The sequence below is a fragment of the Leuresthes tenuis genome, unplaced genomic scaffold (genome assembly GCF_036924035.1).
Source record: "Leuresthes tenuis unplaced genomic scaffold, fLeuTen1.0.hap1 SCAF_12, whole genome shotgun sequence".
NCBI lineage: Eukaryota > Metazoa > Chordata > Actinopteri > Atheriniformes > Atherinopsidae > Leuresthes > Leuresthes tenuis.
This window is the reverse complement of record NW_027325366.1, coordinates 24630581-24648368: the sequence shown is the minus strand read 5'-3', so window position 1 is coordinate 24648368 and position 17788 is coordinate 24630581. Positions and strand designations below refer to the sequence as shown.

At 42.0% G+C, this 17788-nt stretch overlaps 1 protein-coding gene across 1 annotated transcript; it reads left to right on the top strand.

Moving 5' to 3' along the window:
* The first annotated feature begins 480 nt into the window (after positions 1 to 480).
* Positions 481 to 17320, top strand: kansl1l (KAT8 regulatory NSL complex subunit 1-like). The gene is made up of 16 exons (XM_072397233.1): positions 481 to 560; positions 1359 to 2498; positions 5363 to 5510; positions 5699 to 5851; positions 6552 to 6655; positions 8609 to 8783; positions 9258 to 9432; positions 9798 to 9929; positions 11344 to 11493; positions 11712 to 11812; positions 13021 to 13133; positions 13427 to 13496; positions 13586 to 13698; positions 13987 to 14107; positions 16343 to 16565; positions 16898 to 17320. The coding sequence occupies exons 2-15, from the start codon at positions 1402 to 1404 to the stop codon at positions 16562 to 16564; spliced, it is 2874 nt and encodes a 957-aa protein (XP_072253334.1). The 5' UTR covers positions 481 to 560; positions 1359 to 1401; the 3' UTR covers position 16565; positions 16898 to 17320.
* The last annotated feature ends 468 nt before the right edge of the window (positions 17321 to 17788 follow it).

Sequence of the window (17788 nt, the reverse complement as noted above, 5' to 3'; positions counted from 1 at the left end):
CCAAATATCTTACTTTGTTCACCACATTTAAACACTTGGTCACCAAAAGAGAAGGAGGGAAAATGTACCATTTTGTCTTCTTAATTCAGCTCTATAAGGAGTCAGAATGACCAAAGTCATCAGCATAAATTAGATGATTAATGTGTGCCAAGTTAAGAAATTACAAAAGACAAATATGATAAATTCAGAGATTTAGTTCCTTTTAGACATTTGTTTGGTGACTAAAACGGTAAATATAACACTTTGGAAAATATGTTTCAGGCCCATAATTATGAAATACCGATTTCACATACAAATCAGCAATTATTTTTTATTATCAATGTAATGGTACGAAAACATTCAAGTTAGGGCAAAATTAGTCTTGGTAAAGTGGAATTTGCCATTGTGGGTGTTAACATGTCTGAGCTACAAAAGAGACCTTGAAGGCACCATGAGCCTTGTCCAGCCCCTCCGCGTTCAGATGTTGTCTGTGACAGTTTGGCTCCGTCGGCGGTTGGAGAGAGGAGAAAAAGGCGAAAGAGGAGGAGGGGAGAAGGAGAATGCGAAAAATCTCTTTGAAGGTGAGCGGATTTGTTGATATTTCTCGATAAAAGTGACTCCGTTGGAAAACTTGTTTGATAGCCACATAAGATTAGCGGATTGAAGTGTTCCGATTTGGAGGCGCGTTGAAAGATTCGCCAAATTCTTCTCAACATCTTATACGCGATGCTCAGTCAACGGTTTATCTCCTGGTCAGGTGAGCAGCCGAAGACTTCAGCCAGACTTTTGTAGGCAGGGTGCTGTTAACATTGTTGGAATAGTTTAGCTAGTCCGAAGCAGTTCCTGTGACATATTTGGGTTTTATGTTTAATCTTCCAAAAGTTTCTGTTTGACGTGTGGCGGGTGAGAAGCGCTCGACTCGAACGTTTGCTTTTTACTATGAAGTCTTTTCGTGGCAGCAGCACTTGCAGTTGGCCCGTCAATTTGGCTGGATTAGTGGGAAACAAGGGAACAAGTGTTGACTCAAACGAACCGTTCAGCCGAGACCTAAAGAGAGATTTCCGGGCCCAAATAAGGGTTAGCTAGATATTAAATCTGAGCCAAATGGAGAAAGCAGAAAGCAGGAAAGATTGGTTATTAATTCACTACTTTTCTTTAGGCTTCCAAAAAGACCCGTTAGCCAACGTGCAGGGGTCAGAGTGCAGTTTATTGAGTTTCTCTGCTCCTCACTGGTCCACAGTCATTTAAGTTGTATTGCCTCTGATTTATTAGACTGCTGTAACATGCCTTCCCCCCTTAATGCTTCTGTTATGTTTTCTACTAAAATGACTATAACAGAAAAACGACTTAATAAATAAACGTGTATTCCTTGCTCTCAGATCTTTTAAGGCACAGCCTGTGAAGTCTGCTGCCTTGAAGGGAATGGCCCCAGCCCTGACCAAAATCCTGAAAAATGGCCATGGGATCCACTTGTCTTCACCTTCTCCCTCTACCAGAGTGGACTCGGATGGGAGTGCCGTATGCGCTACTGAGCTGGAGCCCCACAAGAGATCCACCGATGATGGTGACCTCCAGAAGCTGTTGCTGAACCTCTGCTCTTTTCCCGCTCTGGATCCCTATTTCTCCTCGTGTCCCCTGGATTTCTCTGTAAACCCTGAGATTTCAACATGCGCTCAGCCGTCTGCCAGCCAGTGTGAGATGGTGCCCCTGTCCAGTCCAGGCTCCCTTGTCAGCTTCCTCTCCTTCAATAAATGCCAGAGAGATTCTCATCAGATGGCTGCTGTCTTCCCAGGTGTATCTGACATGTTTTTAAGTCCCGTTCCTGAGCACAATAGCCAAGAGGCTTGTCTGCTGCATGGACAGTGTGCTGCTCCTGAGTGTGGAACAGATGGTGGTGATGTACATCATCTATTTGCAGGTGTGTGTCCCTCCTATTCTCATGGGGAGATTCAGTTTCTGGGTGAACCTTCTTTGCTAGCAACCCAACCTAAAGTAATGCATGGGGAAGTAGTTGGGGTGGTCTGTCCCCCTCCTCCTCTCCCTCATCCCGCTTTAGTGCACCCTGGTATTGGCATGGTAAACCCTGACCAGCTGGCATCAAAAGCTGTGCCAGAGGAGGCTGTCAAGGATCAGCTCTCAAGGCAGACGAGGCTAGAAGGGCGAGCTTGGAGGCTGCAAAGGAGACTGCAAGCCCTGCTGGGAGAACACGCTTTGCTACACTGCAACCAGCAGCTGGAGGGGCTGGAGAAGCACTGTCAGCTTGGAGATGTGTCGCTCGACAGCCTGGACTTCATCCGCCATGGTTTAGCACCTCCACAAGTGTGCTGCGGTCCTCGTTTTTCTTGGCAAGAGTCGTCCAGAGCCTCACCTTTCTTCACAGATGTCGGAGAGTTCAGCCACTCCAGCCAAGTGGTGCTGAGAGGCTTGCAGGAAGCCCTGGACTCCGAGGCCACGGGCAGCAGCAGCAGCTCAGATGAGGAGCCAGAGGAGTACAAGATTCGCGGAAAGGTTTCACCTGTGTGAGTATCCTGCAAGTACGCGGCGTTTGTGTCATTCTTCATGTGTTTTCTGCTAGTAGGAGCCGGGATTAACGCGATGAAAATCCTCAACCTTTACGGCTCCTAACAGAACAAAGCCGAGAAATGGCTGGTTTGATTTCACAAGTGGTTACTACAGCTAAATAAACCAGCTGGAGGCTTTAAAAGTTCCCTCAGCCATAACTTCAGGCACACACTTTAAAAGCGTTTTCTTTCTGAAAACGGGCTCGGAACACACAGGACCGTCGGCCGGTTCAGATGGAAGGAGACATCGAGCGACGCTGCAAATTTGGAAATGTGACGAACGAACCCGTTGAGTTTGTTCATGACTTTACAAAAAAGGGAAATACTGAAGCTTTCACATTTACAAAAGTCAAGACTGACACAAGAAATCCACTGCTCATTTTTTAGACTAAAGTCAGCTGTCTGAGCGCATGAGGCCCTCGGTCCAACATGCTTGTTTTGCTTGGCCCTAAGTGACTTTTCCATTGTAGCTGTCATAAGTACAACTTCTGTCCTTTCAGCTGTGGAAGGTGTTATGACATTTTTTTTTTTTTTAGCCATTCGCTCGCACATAGTTGTCTCTTTCCACGCAGCAGTCATAACAGATTCAACTCACAAGCCAACCCTCTCTACCCACAGGGTAGGAAATAAACACTGGCTTGCCAGTAAGTCAGCAGAGTGCCAGACGTTCTTTGTGATCGTGCCCAAGGCCTGTCCTGTTTTTGGTGCAAAATACTTCTACAGTGTGTGTCTGCATGTTTGGTCTGGATGCCTGAGGTGCTGCTCTGCACAATTATTTTCTAAAAGAGAAACAGGAAAAATATGGGTTTGCCATGTGACTTTTGTGTGACGTCTCAGAAGCAGATAAGCGGTGTTTGTTTGCTTTTTGTGATGCTAACACTGCACAGGACGGTGCAAACTGTCCACAGAACCTTTACTTCATTTGTGTTTCGCCAGTGAAGACGATGTCTCTGAGTTCTTCTCAGTGTTGCCATCCTGTGTCCAAAATAAATCTACTTATTAGATAGAGGGCAGGGGGCATTTCCACTAACATTGCTCTGTCGCAACTTTTCTGAGAAGTCAACTGGCTGCCTCATTGTTTTTTTATTAGTCTTTCGATTGCCCCACAGTCATGACTTCTTTAGTCATGTTTGGATTGGGCTTGAGAAGAGATTATTTTTGGAAGTGCACTTGTCTGGCCCGCAGTATGCGTTTCAGAAAGAGGCACCTAACGGTCCCGAGCCACTCTCTTTGTGTCCAGAAAAAAAAAAAGAAGGAATTCTGTGTGAAGTGAGGTTAGGCTTTTGTTGCTCTGTCTTTTTTATTTTGCCAGCTTCAGTCATCTTCACAGCGTCAGCCTGCCCTTTGTTTAACGTTGTCCTTCTCCCGTGTGGAACAATGTTCTGTGGTTCGTAAACCTCTCCCTGGGGAGCTTTTGTGGCAGGTTCCTGTGGAAAGTGTGGAAACACTTGGCCTTTAACATTCAGAGTATGAGCTTGTAAAGCGATGACATGGTTTGGCTTTATAAAGCTCATTTTTTTAGTCATTTTCTGCGGTCCTACAGAGCTCCAGCTGTTGCCCATTTACAGCTTTGAGTTTCAGCAAATACAATTTATGGATATATTTTTCAGACAAAGTGCTTGAGTTTAAATGGAGGGAACACCCAAAAACACTAATGTCTCTGCAAGGGCCAACAAACTCGACCCAGAGCCACTTGTGCGAACTGTACGCTTATCCAACCAAGGCTTGGCTGTGGAAATTCAAACATTCTCCTTGTGACTAATAGTTGGTGAGTTGCTAGACTCCATATTTTATTCAGCATTGTGTGAGTAGCTTCATGATTAATATGGAGTTTGGGAACATGAACACCAAAAGCTACAAAGCAACTGTTCCTCCCCTTGTCCTCTCCTCTTCTGTCCCAGCTAAAGCTTGGCAAATATTCCTGGAATTTCCTCATTATACAGTTGGAAGGAGCTGCCGGGCAGCCAGGTCTGCTCATTGTCTGTTTTTTGGAAAGAGGTCACCTGCTGCCTAACAAATAGATGTCAGCTTAGAGTTCAATGAAATACATATAAGAAGCTGTCATTAACCGGTTGACTTTGCTTTCTAATCCTTTTTGGCTATCTTTTTTCACATCGAGCAAGATCTCAGTGTGATCTTGTTCAGACAAGCAAACGGCATTTGTGGTATGTGATTAAATAGGCCAAGGGAGAATTAACTTCCTCATAATATCAAACGGGGATTGTGAAGTGCACTGTGTGGAGCAGCTCACTGGTCAGCCTAACCTTTTGCTCTGCATCAGAGTGTTTGAAGTGGAGGAGTCCCTCCCTGTCCTAGCCAAGGTGCCATAGCAACTATTGGGCTGCTGAAGTCAGCCGCACACTTGGACACACTTGCATACAAGGAAGATAAAGTGCTAACTGAACCTGGAAGCGCCATGGAAATATACTGTAGACAGACACCCCCACCATGCTGTTAGGATGCTAAATGATTCACAGGCTACATGGTAACATGGCTGTTTGAAATAGGCCATATGTTGACAGAGCTGCATGACAAATTTGTGAGCCGAGTGATTGTTTTAGTCCATATTTGGATTTGTTTGTGTTTATCAACTTGCTCTTAAATTTGTTTTCCATGTTTTTTGTGTCATTTGTGCATTTTAATGGCCACTTGGTTTTATATTTGAATTCAATGTCTTGCAATATTGATGTTTATACATCAATGAATAATTTTCTTGTGAGGGTGGGTGAGGCTTTAAATCTTTTAATAAAGATAAGTGTGACATGTTATTACATGAGCATTAACTGTCCCCCCCTCTGTCGCCGTGCGCCTTCTGCACCCAGCGGCAGCAGCAACGACCGTGAGAGGCAGTGGCTGGAAGAGAGAGCGGAGCTGAGCAGCAGATGGAGCTGGTTGCAGCTGCGCTTAGACGAACTGGGAGGGAGAATGCAACAACTGGTCAAGCTCCACAAGCACATACGCTCGACCAAGGTACGATAAAAGCGGTCTATAACCACCTCAGCAAAGAACATTTTTCGTCCGAAAGATACAAAAAGCGTCCAAACGATGACTCTCGTGGACTACCGTTGCATTGAAGAGCCATGAAATGAATGTGAACTAACAAATAATACAAGACCAAGGGTTGTGTTATCTTGGTGTGTTTCCAATGTTTGTCTCAGGGTGGGGTGGTGCTCGCAGACTCCCAGCCACTGACTGACAGGCAAATTCAACAGACCCTTATGAGGGAAATGGCTGGGCTATCCTGCACAGCCTCAGATGCTGACACTGAACCCTGCAGCCCTACACGCCTTCTGCACAACATCGAGAGACAGGTAGGAGGGAGGGACCTGCGCACACACATCCATAATGCCAGCATTAGCCAAAGGAACAGTAATATATCATATTGCACATTATGTCAGGGGATTGTCCTTTTCATTCTTGGGTGTAGAAAGGTGCCGGAGGTTTCGTGTAGTGTGTGTAATGCTGTATCCCACTTTCAGACTGTTAGGATTTAACCAGTCAGTGACAGTGTGTTATTATGCAACATAAGAGGCTGCAGGTGGAATGAATGAATTGCTGCTGCTCTATGATGTCGGGCGGTTGTAATCATCTCGGAGGATAAAAGCTTCTTAACAGTTCTAGCTGTAGAGACCGAGACAGTTAATCTAACAGATTTAATTGCATTACAAGTTGAACGTATATGCAGTTACGTATGTATTTTTATTTTTTTTGTCTTTTAAATGTATGCTCATGTATACCTCCAGAGAGGTTCCAAAGAAGCCCCTTTTTCCTTTTATTTTTTAATTCAGTTTCATGCCACAGTGAGTTTGTCATATGTAATGAGGGCCTATTTCATGCTCACACTGTTCAGCGCTTCCCTCAGTTTGTGTTGGTATGGAATCAGATGTAAGATGCTGGTTTGTGAGCTATAAAATCAGCATTGTGTGTCATACAGCAGTTAGCATTGTGTTTTACAGTTCAATTTCACTACATTGGTGTGTTAAATGTATTTGGGTGATATCTTCTCTGCAGAGTGCCCAGCTTAGCCAGATTGTAAACAGTCTAATGCCTCCTCTCAGCTTTTCACCGCCCTCTAAGCAACCCAACACCTCAAAGGGAAGAAGAACCTTCTTAAGGTGTGTGACATTACAGTTATTGATGCTTTGATGAGTTTCTGCCAAAGGATACATTAATTTAATGTTATTCAAACATTAGCATGTGACATTAGCTGTGTTTATGTGGACAAATATTTTGTTAATCTGAATGAAATCCTTCTGATTGGACTTTCAAACTGAAGACACTAAGTAAAGAGATCTGAAAAGTGTTCATTCTGCAAAATATTTCATCAGAATGTAACTCTTGTGAACTGTGAAAAGTGGGCCTGGCTGCTAATCTGCGGAAAATATAACAAACAAAGAAGAATCTTTCCCCAACTAAGAAAGCACGTAGGCCTTTATCGTCTGCCGTCTGTAAACAAACAGAGTGAAAGCCGACAGCTAGAGTTACCGCTCTGTTAACTCTGCGCCCCATATTGGAGCCTGCGGATGAGACTTTTTCTGTTCAGGAATGAAACGCTGGTAAAAGTGTTTGGTCAAGATTTTCAGCAATCCTAAACTCCTATGGTCTGCAGCAAAAACAAAATATCAGTTAACTTTTTCTGCCACTGCGTTTCTCACCTTAGCTCCATTCTGTGTTTGCATGGGCAGAAAAAACGCATCTGTTGATCAGATTATCAGAAAGATTTAACCACCCCTCTTGATCTGATTAAAAATGAATTCTGATTGGATCAGTCTGATCTGATCTATACATGAGGCTTTTTCATTTTGATTGGGCTGTTCAGCATCTGTCTGATGGCTGTCATGCTATGTTAAAACATGGAAAACATATCAAATGTAAAAAAAAATCTGTTCAACTTGAATTTGATGACAGCAGAAAAATTGACATTAAGGAAACAAAATGCTAGGAACGTGAAGAGATACAGCTATCAGCAAAAAAGCTAAAGTTTGCAATTCTAAAAGTGTACCAATTGTAGCAATTTCAGAATAACGTCAATCAACTCGAAATTACAAAGACTTTGAATATTTTAGGTATCTGAAGTGCTTACAGTCCATTTACCATTTGATATCATGAAATGATTCAGAAAGTCTGGAGACATGTTTGTTTGAAGGGACGTGGCCGAAAAACAATGTTGGATGTCCGTGATCTTTGGGGCCTTCAGGTGGCTCTGTCATTAAAATCATTGCATGGGCTCAGGAACACTTCCAGAAAGCATTGTCTGTGAGCACAATTCACGGCGCCATCCACACATGCAGCCTGATGAAGCTTTATCATGCAAAGCAGGAACCAGATGTGCACATGATACAGAAACGGTGGCCTTTTCTCTGGGCCAAACTCATTTAAGATGGACCGAGGCAGTGGTGGTAAACTCCGCCCTGTCTGGAGTCACACATTCAAGATGAGCTAATATTTCTCATGAACTAGTAAAACTACTACTAAGTCAGGGTTTTGATAAGCTGATCATGTAAGCCAAACATGACTCAGAAGATCAAAGACAATTACTCAAAGAATAATGTGCCAGAGAATTACATTTTTTAAGAGAATTCCCAAAATCCACAATGACAGAGACGTCTATAGTGCCTCTGCTGATGCCAACAAACTTGTGGCAGCTTAAAATGTACTAATTCCTGGTTCAAGGACAAACTGTGCTGCCGATATTGTCTCACCTCTTTTATGTGTAGGCTACAAGCCAACCAAATGTGGAAATGATATTCCTTCTTGTCACAAAAAAATCAGAGAAACAGCAAGGTGTCTGCTTCCAGCCTGACGTTAGTAATCCCCTCATGTTCTCTGTTCCTGCTGCTTTTTTAATGCTTTGTGCGCCTGTGAAGATAAAAGCCACAGAAAGAAATGTCTGTTTTTTATTCATGACAGTAACAGGGGTGTTATAAGTATCATTTGTTGATAAGTGTCACTGCAGAGAAGAATCTAGAAGACCGACGCCCTAAAAAGCTTTAAAAGCCAGCTGTTTTTTGAGTGCGTGAGTCATACCGCTGCTATTTTCATGACCTCATCTGATCTCGCTCCTGCAGTGGTCAGAGTGGAGATGATGTTACAGTGTGTGGGGGCTCCAAGAGAAAGAGACTGTGGACCAGGAGGATCTTCAAAGCTGATGTGTCATGTGTGTGCGCACGCACCCGACCCCTGGTCACCTACCACAAACGCAAACTGTTCGCTTTCAACTCCGACTGCCGCATCACTCCACCGGTGGGCTTTATTCCCTCAGTTTGACTTTGCAGCCAGCCACAGGCTTCACATCACAATCAAAATGCACATGCATGCTCATCTGTTAATGTTTACTGTGAGTAGATGTGATTGCAGACATGGAGATGCGTCTCATGACCTTTATTCCCGGTTATAAAAATAATATTATTACAGTATTGTTGCAGGTTTTTCTTTACACTTCCAGGTGAAGCGCAGCTTCAGAGCAGTTGCTTTCTGTAAGGCTTCTGTGCTGACATGCCTTAAAAATAGTTCAATTTAATCAGGAATTAAAATTTAAATATGGAGAGACCTGCTTTTAACTAAACTACAATTCATCTTGAGCTAAATTAAATAGATAGATAAAATGAAGTCATATCAAATAAAAAAAAACACTTAGTCCATACTGAGTGAAGACGCTCCATTTCTTGACCATTTAGCATCATATGCTGAATGAAATGTTCTCTTTTTTTATTCTAGAAGTCAAGAAAGTCCACGTCTGCGTCCTCTTCCTCTTTCTCGTCATCCTGCTGTTCGTGTGGCTCCTCCTGTGATCCCATAGCCCTGTGCTCTAACCCTGACTGCAGCTCCAGTGTTAACCCGTCATCCAGCATCTCCAGCTCCAGACCTCACTCTGTCGCCGCTGTTTTATCCGGTAGGGGAAATAAAACTGTAAAACCTAAGCCTAAACCTTTGCCCCACATAAAACGAGCAATTTCTGATTCACTTAATCAATTCAGCTTTTCATTTGGAGTGTAATGTGGTCTCCAAATTGCAGTTGGAGTCATTTCTTTTTTCCTGCAGCACTCTGGATGTGTCACACAGAGGTTTTGGTAGCTCAGATGTGTTTAGTGAGCCACTGTGACACAACTACAATCTGCTGCTTTTCTGAAGTTTTAATACAGATAACTTAAGTGAAATAAAACAATGATTGCATTCAGCAAGTGTTTACAAAATTTGAATGCTGAGACTGTCATATTATGTTCATAATGTTCTGTAAATGGTGCTGTCTCCTCCCAGAATCTCCTACATGTCACAACTTCCAGAGGGTCGGGGCCAGAGAAGAATGGTCCCAAAGACCGTTAGTTATCAACTCTCAGCTGTCCAGTCCAGCACACTACAAGAGAAACAGCTCCACGCCACGTCACAACAGTAAGATCCTTCCAGACATGCGACAGCTGGTCACATAGCTCATATTTTTCCCTTTTCTCTCTTTCTGCTCAGCCTGCCTTTTGTTTCTCCTCAACAGACTTCCACTTTTACAGTAAAAAAACAACAACATTTGTGTCATGTAGCTATCAGTGCAGTCCGATTTATGAGGGTATGCTTATGGATCTGGTCCAACAATAACTGATAAAGACCTCTTGAAAAATATGTTTAAAATCTATTTTGTATATACATTATTTTAGCGACTTTATTTCTAAATAACGATCCATCCATTGTCTAAAGGGCCTCCAAATGATGATTGATTCTTAATTCTACTAAACTGACATTTGATCCTTTTCAGACAATTATCCTATTCGCTTTAATTCACTGAAGGGAAATGATAACTGCTAAAGTCGACAGCTCCATCTGCTTGTTTTCTCCCTGTTGACCGTGGAAACCTTTCATGTCAGATATCCCACTGAGTCTGCGTGACTCATCCAGCTCAGCAGTTGACGGACATGACATCGCTCGGCATTTCTGTCATGACACGATTGTTTATTTGTATTTTTGACCGGTTCTTATGAGTTGTTATTTGTCTCTGCATTTCCCTTGCTTTGTCAGCTCTGGCTCCAGGGCTTTCACTGGCCCCTCCTCACACGGTTGCACCAGAAGATGGATGCTCCAAATCAGATAGCGATTAAACTCATTTGATTTGTTCCTGTTGGAGAGGTTGATTAACAGCCACGGTTTAGTCGTTTATTTTTAAAGCTGCGATAAAAAGGCAAGGGGAAAGACTGAGATGAAATTGTGTTGGAGAAAGAGGGAGAGACACAAAGGAGGCGGTCTGAAAACGGATGAAGATGTCACACATGCATGATCGTGTCAGCTTGAATGATCTTATTCTCCTTGGTCAATAATGAAGGCTGTCAAGTAAATGTTACCAAAAAAAAAGCCAGACACATGACAACTGACCCCTTTTTTGGTATTTATAGATAAAATAGAATTATAAATGTATTATATTGTATGTATTATATATGTAAATGATCAAAGCAAGCAGGAGCTGGAACTTTAGTAAAATGATTAGGGGAATAATGACTTCAGTCTCTCGTTTGTTCAGTAACCTTCCTGCTCTTCTTGTTGTTCTCTGAAGAAATCTGTTTTTTAGTAATTGAGGTTCTTCATTTATTTCTTCATTCAAAAAGAAAAGCGAAAGAAGAACTAAGATGAAGAAATAATGAGGCTGTAAAACGTTGTATCTTCAGTCAGTCGGTTAATCTCTTCGGAAAAAGATAAAGCTTTTGGCATTTGGCAGAAGATCAATGCGACTTTTGTGAAAAAGAGTCTTTCTTAAGATGATATGAGCCCAGTTCGTGTGTCACCTTTGTTTTTATTGATTTATTTATTTTTTTTGTCATTATAGGCCGCAAATACAAGCAACACGCAAGACGTCATAAAAACGGCGTTATGGGTCTGTCACCAATCAGGTCGCCAGGCTCTGCTTGGAGTCACCGCAGCAGCAGGTCCGGTAAGAGGAAAAGGAAGCGAGGACGCGTCCCCAGAAGGATGGAAGGTGTGTGTATTTAGTGTATTGCATTGCTGCTATATGATAAATCAGCGAGGCTTTGGATCCCAAGAACAAAGTTTAGTTGAGCTTAGGGCTTAGATTGAAGTGGGAAGTGGAATTAGCATTCTTTAGAACAAAGGATATCTGATTACACTTCATTCAGCACCTGTTTGTGTGCGTGTATGTATGTGTGTGTGTGTGTGTGTGTGTGTGCGCGTACCCAGATGAAGAGGATGTCCTGTACCGGCTGTGTAATCAAGGAGAAAGTTCCGATGATGTGCTGGAGGACAGTTACACACAAGTCACACACAAGCAGGCCTCACAGGTAACAGGATCCATATATTATGGTTCTGTAATACCTTCTAGGAGTTTATAATGTAGCAATGTTACGACTTTGTTTCAAGTTCTGAGATATTTCAGATGCAGATATGATAGCGTTTCCTCAGTTCTTCCTCATTTCCTTACTCCATACATCAAATCTGGTTTGGAATGCGCACCTTTGGTGCTTTAAAGCTGTGATGAGACAGGGTGACGCAGGGCGGGATGTGTTGTTTTTAGTATTGTTTTCACTGTTTTTCACCTCATTCTGGAGGAAAAACTCAGGGGTCAAGTTTTACATAGTTTGGATGGGCAGTTTAAATAAATGTTTCACTCTTTCAGGTTTTTTGGTCTTAATAGAATCAATCAAAGGCTGAAAAGGTACGCTGTAATGGGTTGTCTGCATAGCCTTGTACGGTAACTGCACTTTAGCTCCGCTCTCCTGACTCCTGACTGGTGTTTTTGTATTGTGGTGGTACACATGCAGCGCTGCAAACTGCGATCAGCTTATTGATTGTGCAGCACCAAACTGTTCTAATTAGTAACTGTACGGCAACAGGTTATGCCAGGTTATAGCTCCACCTTTTCATGTCTAAATCTTGCTCTTTTGGATCTCAGCTTCTACTCTTTTAAACACGGGAAGTAGAATACTGTCTACTTTTCTGCAGCGTTTATTGAACAGCTGGCGGATCCCAAAGAAGCGTATCGTGTTCGCGCTCAGTGTAAAGTGCCTACATTATTTACATCCTCCAATGAGCCATTTTTGAGACATGTATGTACGTGCATGTTTATGCTTTTCTACAAGCAACATCAGTGATGGCTTTGTGCAGAACTGAAGAGTTTTGAAAGTGAAATTGTAAGAAGCAACAGAACTGTGCTAAACTGAGTCCAGCACTTTACCTCGTTTTCTGCAAAGGTCCAAAACCAGTTTTCATTTGAGAATCATAAAAATCTAATAAGTCAAGTGGAGAAGTTGTTATTTGACGGCCCTTGGTTTCGCTAAATTAAGTAATATTTGCAGTTGCAATGTTACCACAAGTATTTAGATGTCCAGAATAAATCCACCTGCCTCATTCGATGTGCATACACATGTACTTAAAGGCTAGTTGAAGGCATCCCAGTGACATAAAATCACTTTGAATGTATGGACCCTTCCTTACACTTGTTGAACTGTAACGTTGCTCATAATTGGGTGCCTTCCCTGTTTTCTTCCAGGGCTTTGTTCGCAAACGCCAAGGAGATAGCGTGTACAACATCAATGACATTGTCATCCCCATGTCTCTTTCTAAAGTGGAAAAGCTGCAGTACAAAGACATTCTTACACCCAGGTATGGAACAAAAAGTACCTCGGAAGGAGTTGTGCATGACGTTTATTACAGTGACCAAGATCATAAAACTATTTCAAGGGAAATAACGTCCAACTTGATTTTATTTTATATTTTCCGATGATGCACAGTTCGCACGAAATTAATTTCTCACAGTTTCTTCGGAGTTTGCGTCCGATCTGTAATAATCGAAGAATGCAGTTTGCTCGTAGTCCTACAAAAGGAAAAAACTGGTAGACACAAGTGTGCATTATCTTGATAATAACAATAATATAGAAGATCTGTCTTCCCTGCAGTTGGCGGGTAGTTGACGTCCAGCCTGTGACGGAAGAAAAGGCAGAGCAGGAAGAGGACGAGGAGTGGGAGGTAATGAGTCATTCATCGGGACATAAATAAGTTTCTGTTCTATACAAACTAATGCTTTTATTCCTGTGTGCGTTTCGTGTTGTGAACAGTCTGAGGATCTCGGCGACGAAGTCTTTGCTCAGAGGCACCTGGTTGTGGAGCACAAAGAGAAATCGCGCTGGTCGATCTGGGAAAAAAGAAAGTGCTGCAGAGGTCCTACCAGGTGGATAGATGCTTGCGTACAAAAGCACAGCTTCAGCACTGAAAATGGTTTCGCTTGGTTGCTGTGACACGAACCATTACATATTTCTTTCTTACAAGATAACAAAGAGGGACCTTTGACAAACTTATTAAACCCCAGATTGTCGAAGCCTGAGCTGAACATGCCGTGCAGCTGTTGCTGCCTTGTTTTGTTTGTCTGCATGTAAATACATTCTGAGTGTTGAGAAATGTTCTCATGGAGTTTCATGGGGTATGCTTGTGTTTTTTTTGTTTTTTTTCTTCTCTTCAGATCTGGCAGCAGGCTATCGGGCAGTGGGGGAGGCATGTGCACATCAGGAGAGGAGAGCTCTGTGGAGTGGAGTTGTGCTCAGCTGGATACTGATGAACAGCCGCAGTCAGAGGAGTGGTTGGTAAGATCAAAAGCACGGAAATGGACACTTCATATTTCCAAGACAAAACTGAGACTGTAAGAGTACATACATCTATATATCTATATATATATAGATATATAGATGGATAGATGGATATCAAGGTTTCTGAGGATGCAACTCAAACTGAGTCACTTCCCCCGCAGATTTCGATTGGCTGTGACATTTTTATACCATTATAAAGCATTATGAACTTCCCTTTCTCACAACAATATGCTGTTTCTATGAATGGTTATTGCTGGCATTTTTATTTTATTTTATTGATAGCGTATTGATGTTTATCCATACTCTCTTCATACTCATTTCCAGAATTTAGAGCTATAACTAAAGGCATGGCAGTTAAATATGTTGAAAGATGCAACACATCACTGCATGTACTGATAGCTTCATATGACCTACTATCACTGTTTGAACACATCAGCCTGATGCTGAACAGGATACAGTACAAGGCTCAGCTTGTCATCTCCCCCCGTAGCTTCAGCCAATATTTTTCTTGAAATATGTGCAAGGCATTGCTGCAGTACAATCACACAGCCAAACATACCTCTGATCAGGGGATCAATGTAAAATATAATCGTGTGTTGCATTACTCAGAAGCACAGTCTGTCTACAGTTTATCACTGACGGTAAAAAAAATGATCTCTCTCATCAACTTCAAACTTGGATTAACAACCTAAAGGTCAGATCAGTGGCGCTGAACAGCACTCGTCGGCACAGCCACTATTACTTTCTATTAAAACCCCTCATTGTGGTGGCGACTGTATAGTATATAGTTTATGTTCCATATACTATTCATCTTTATAAATCTATTAGTTTAGAAAAGTCGACCAAACTTACAATTAAAGTCACCATAGCTCCTGATTTCTCTGGTAAGATGCAGTCCTTCCTGTGGTACCACTTGATGTGTCATACTGTGTCACACTACAACAGCAGTACGGCGCAGGTGTTCTCTCAGGTTTACACTCGCTGTAACCTAACAGCAACGTAACAGACATTAAACAGCTCTGCTGTGCTGTTGCAAAGGTCTGAAAATCTATCAGCCCTGTGGCATCTTGCTGTTTTCGTTTTCCCTCATCTCGCAGGTTGGACTTGAGTGTCCTCCGTCAACCAGTGACAAAGGTGTGGCTTCTAATTATGTGCGTAAATCATTATCAGTTGTTGGCCTGACAGTCGCCATTTTGTTTTACTTTATCAGAATTAGCACTAAGCATCAGTACAAAGGATGAATGTGCCGCAGCTGCTGAGCTAAAACAGACAAATCCCTCAGCTTTTATTTTTTAAATTCACATTCGTACCATTTGATTTAAACTCTACATTGATTTTATATTCTTTTTTGAATAAGAAGTTAACCCTGATCTGAAAGCAGGATCAATAGGCTTTGTAGCTTTCCTTACTTTGCCTACTACAAAAAGGGAAGAGCTGAACATCTTTGGATTATCTTGAGTAAATGTGTTCGAATCAAACAAGAGGTCATGGCAGGCAGATTATAGACGCGCCATCGAAATGATGAAAAGGAAAAGAAATCTCCCAAAGATGGAAAATGACAATAAAGAGTAGACTGAAAACCATTTTGCCTGCGGAGAGACATTTTTCTCCTCGACTCTTAATGTTGCCTGAAGGATCATTTTTGTAACAAGAGAAAGAAGTATTATTTGTCCCTCTGCAGAGAGGAAGAATATCAAGCAGCAAAACTGAGTTAAGGACTAACCAATAGCCTTTCGCTATGCAGCTCATGTCAGCTTTAAAACCTACATGGGTTCTTGAGAGACGGCACGGATACTTGTCTCCACTTGGTTCTTCTGATGCCGCTCTGATTTTAGCTCCAGATACCTCTTTGCTTTGATTGGAGAGGGAACGAGTCACTACTTGACCAGACCTTGCTAATCAGCTTTCTCGCCACCACAGATATGCTCTGCTTTACTGCTTTGCACTTCTTCTGCACTCCAGCAGCCAAACAAGCCGTGAATAGAGCATAACATTTCATTTCTTTTCTCTCGTTTTGGAACAAGCTTTTTGAGCCTGACACCTGATCAAAGCCATAAACATGATATCAAAGAATTAAACAAGGGCACTGATCTGGAAAAAAAAGCATCTGTCTGTTTTATTTTACACCTGTAATGACTTTCGAATTCCACAACATGCTTTGTTGTCAGTTTATTTTCAATTTCTGAGGACAATAACACAGAAACTGTATCACATACCCTCTACTTCCTCCAGCCTCAGCCACCATGGGATCCCAGAGTGTTTCCTTTGGATGAAGACGAGGAAGCGTTTCTACTTTCTGAAGACGGAAAAGAAGTCTCATCGGGGCAGGCCGAGTCGAGCTCGGGCTTCCACTCTACAAAGGACTCAAACTCCCATCTCTCCTCAGCTCAGCCAGCCTGTGCTACACCGCCCTCTCATGGACAAACCAAGAGCTGTGCGCCCAGTGGCAGCTGAGGTATCAGTGCCCACCTGTTCCCATTTCACCTGGGAGAGAAAGTCATGTGCCCCTTCTGTTTATCAATCAGTTTAATGTTCTTTATCACTTTTTAAATGATTGATTAGACGGTAATTCATCTCATTTGTAAGTCATTTGTAGCTTGAATGATGTGGATTTACAAAAGAATGATTAAGTCATTCCTTTAGAGTAATATAGTCCTTTGATGGATTTAAGTGAAACCACTAAAAAAGCCACTGAGAATCAACATGTAGGAAAGTTTTTAGCAGTTACTGAATGTCTTCAATTAGTTTATACTTAACTGTCCTGTTAATAATTGTTTTCCTCTCCAGATCTCCTCACATCAGAGACCAGGAGAAATCGGGATATTGAATACATTCCATGAATATATTGATTTGAGGTGATTAACTGAATACTTTGATGCAAAAAAAAGTGGATATTTTGTATTGTGACATATGTCACTGTAGTTTTAAATGACCTCTGTAGCTCCTGCTACCATTACATGTTTTAATGTGAAATAGGTACTGTATGTTAAGCTCACTACAGCGTGAGGTTTGTCTACTGTTTGTAGTTGTCACAGGCTATTTATTCCCACAGTTGTCTTAAAAATTAACATATGGAAAGACTATAGTAGATATATTTTTAATGTAACTTTTACTGGTTTACATGTACTCTTGATTTTAAACGTGCTGTCACTTTGGTATGTACTTTTACGAAAAAGCGAAAGTAAACGATATCATTAGTAAACGGTGGATGTCCTGCTTTATCCTCTGGTACATGTACTTTTTTGCACTATTTTAAAAGCGGATGATTTTAAAAGGTAAAATGGGGCAATGTTGAGGTTCAGTTTGCCCGAGGACACTTTGACACTAGGTGGGTCTGGGTATTTAACTGCTGAGCTTCCGGTTGGAGGACAACCGCTCCACCTGCTGAGCCTCCCCCTTCACCACCATATGGTTTGTACTTGGCCAGAGCATTCAATGGGTTCAGTATCATGCTTATTTTCCAATTAATAACCCCTTTTGTGTTTAAAAATAAGCAAATCAACAGCCTGCTGCAGGCTTCTTATTAACCTATTGTCACTGGAGGCATGAGTGTCAAATATAAGAAAAAAATATAAAGAAAAATAATTCTTACTACAGCATAAATTTAAGAGGAAGTCACAGAAACTGCAAAATTTCTGGTTAGCTGTTATTAAATTAGCTAATGAGTAAAACTATGGA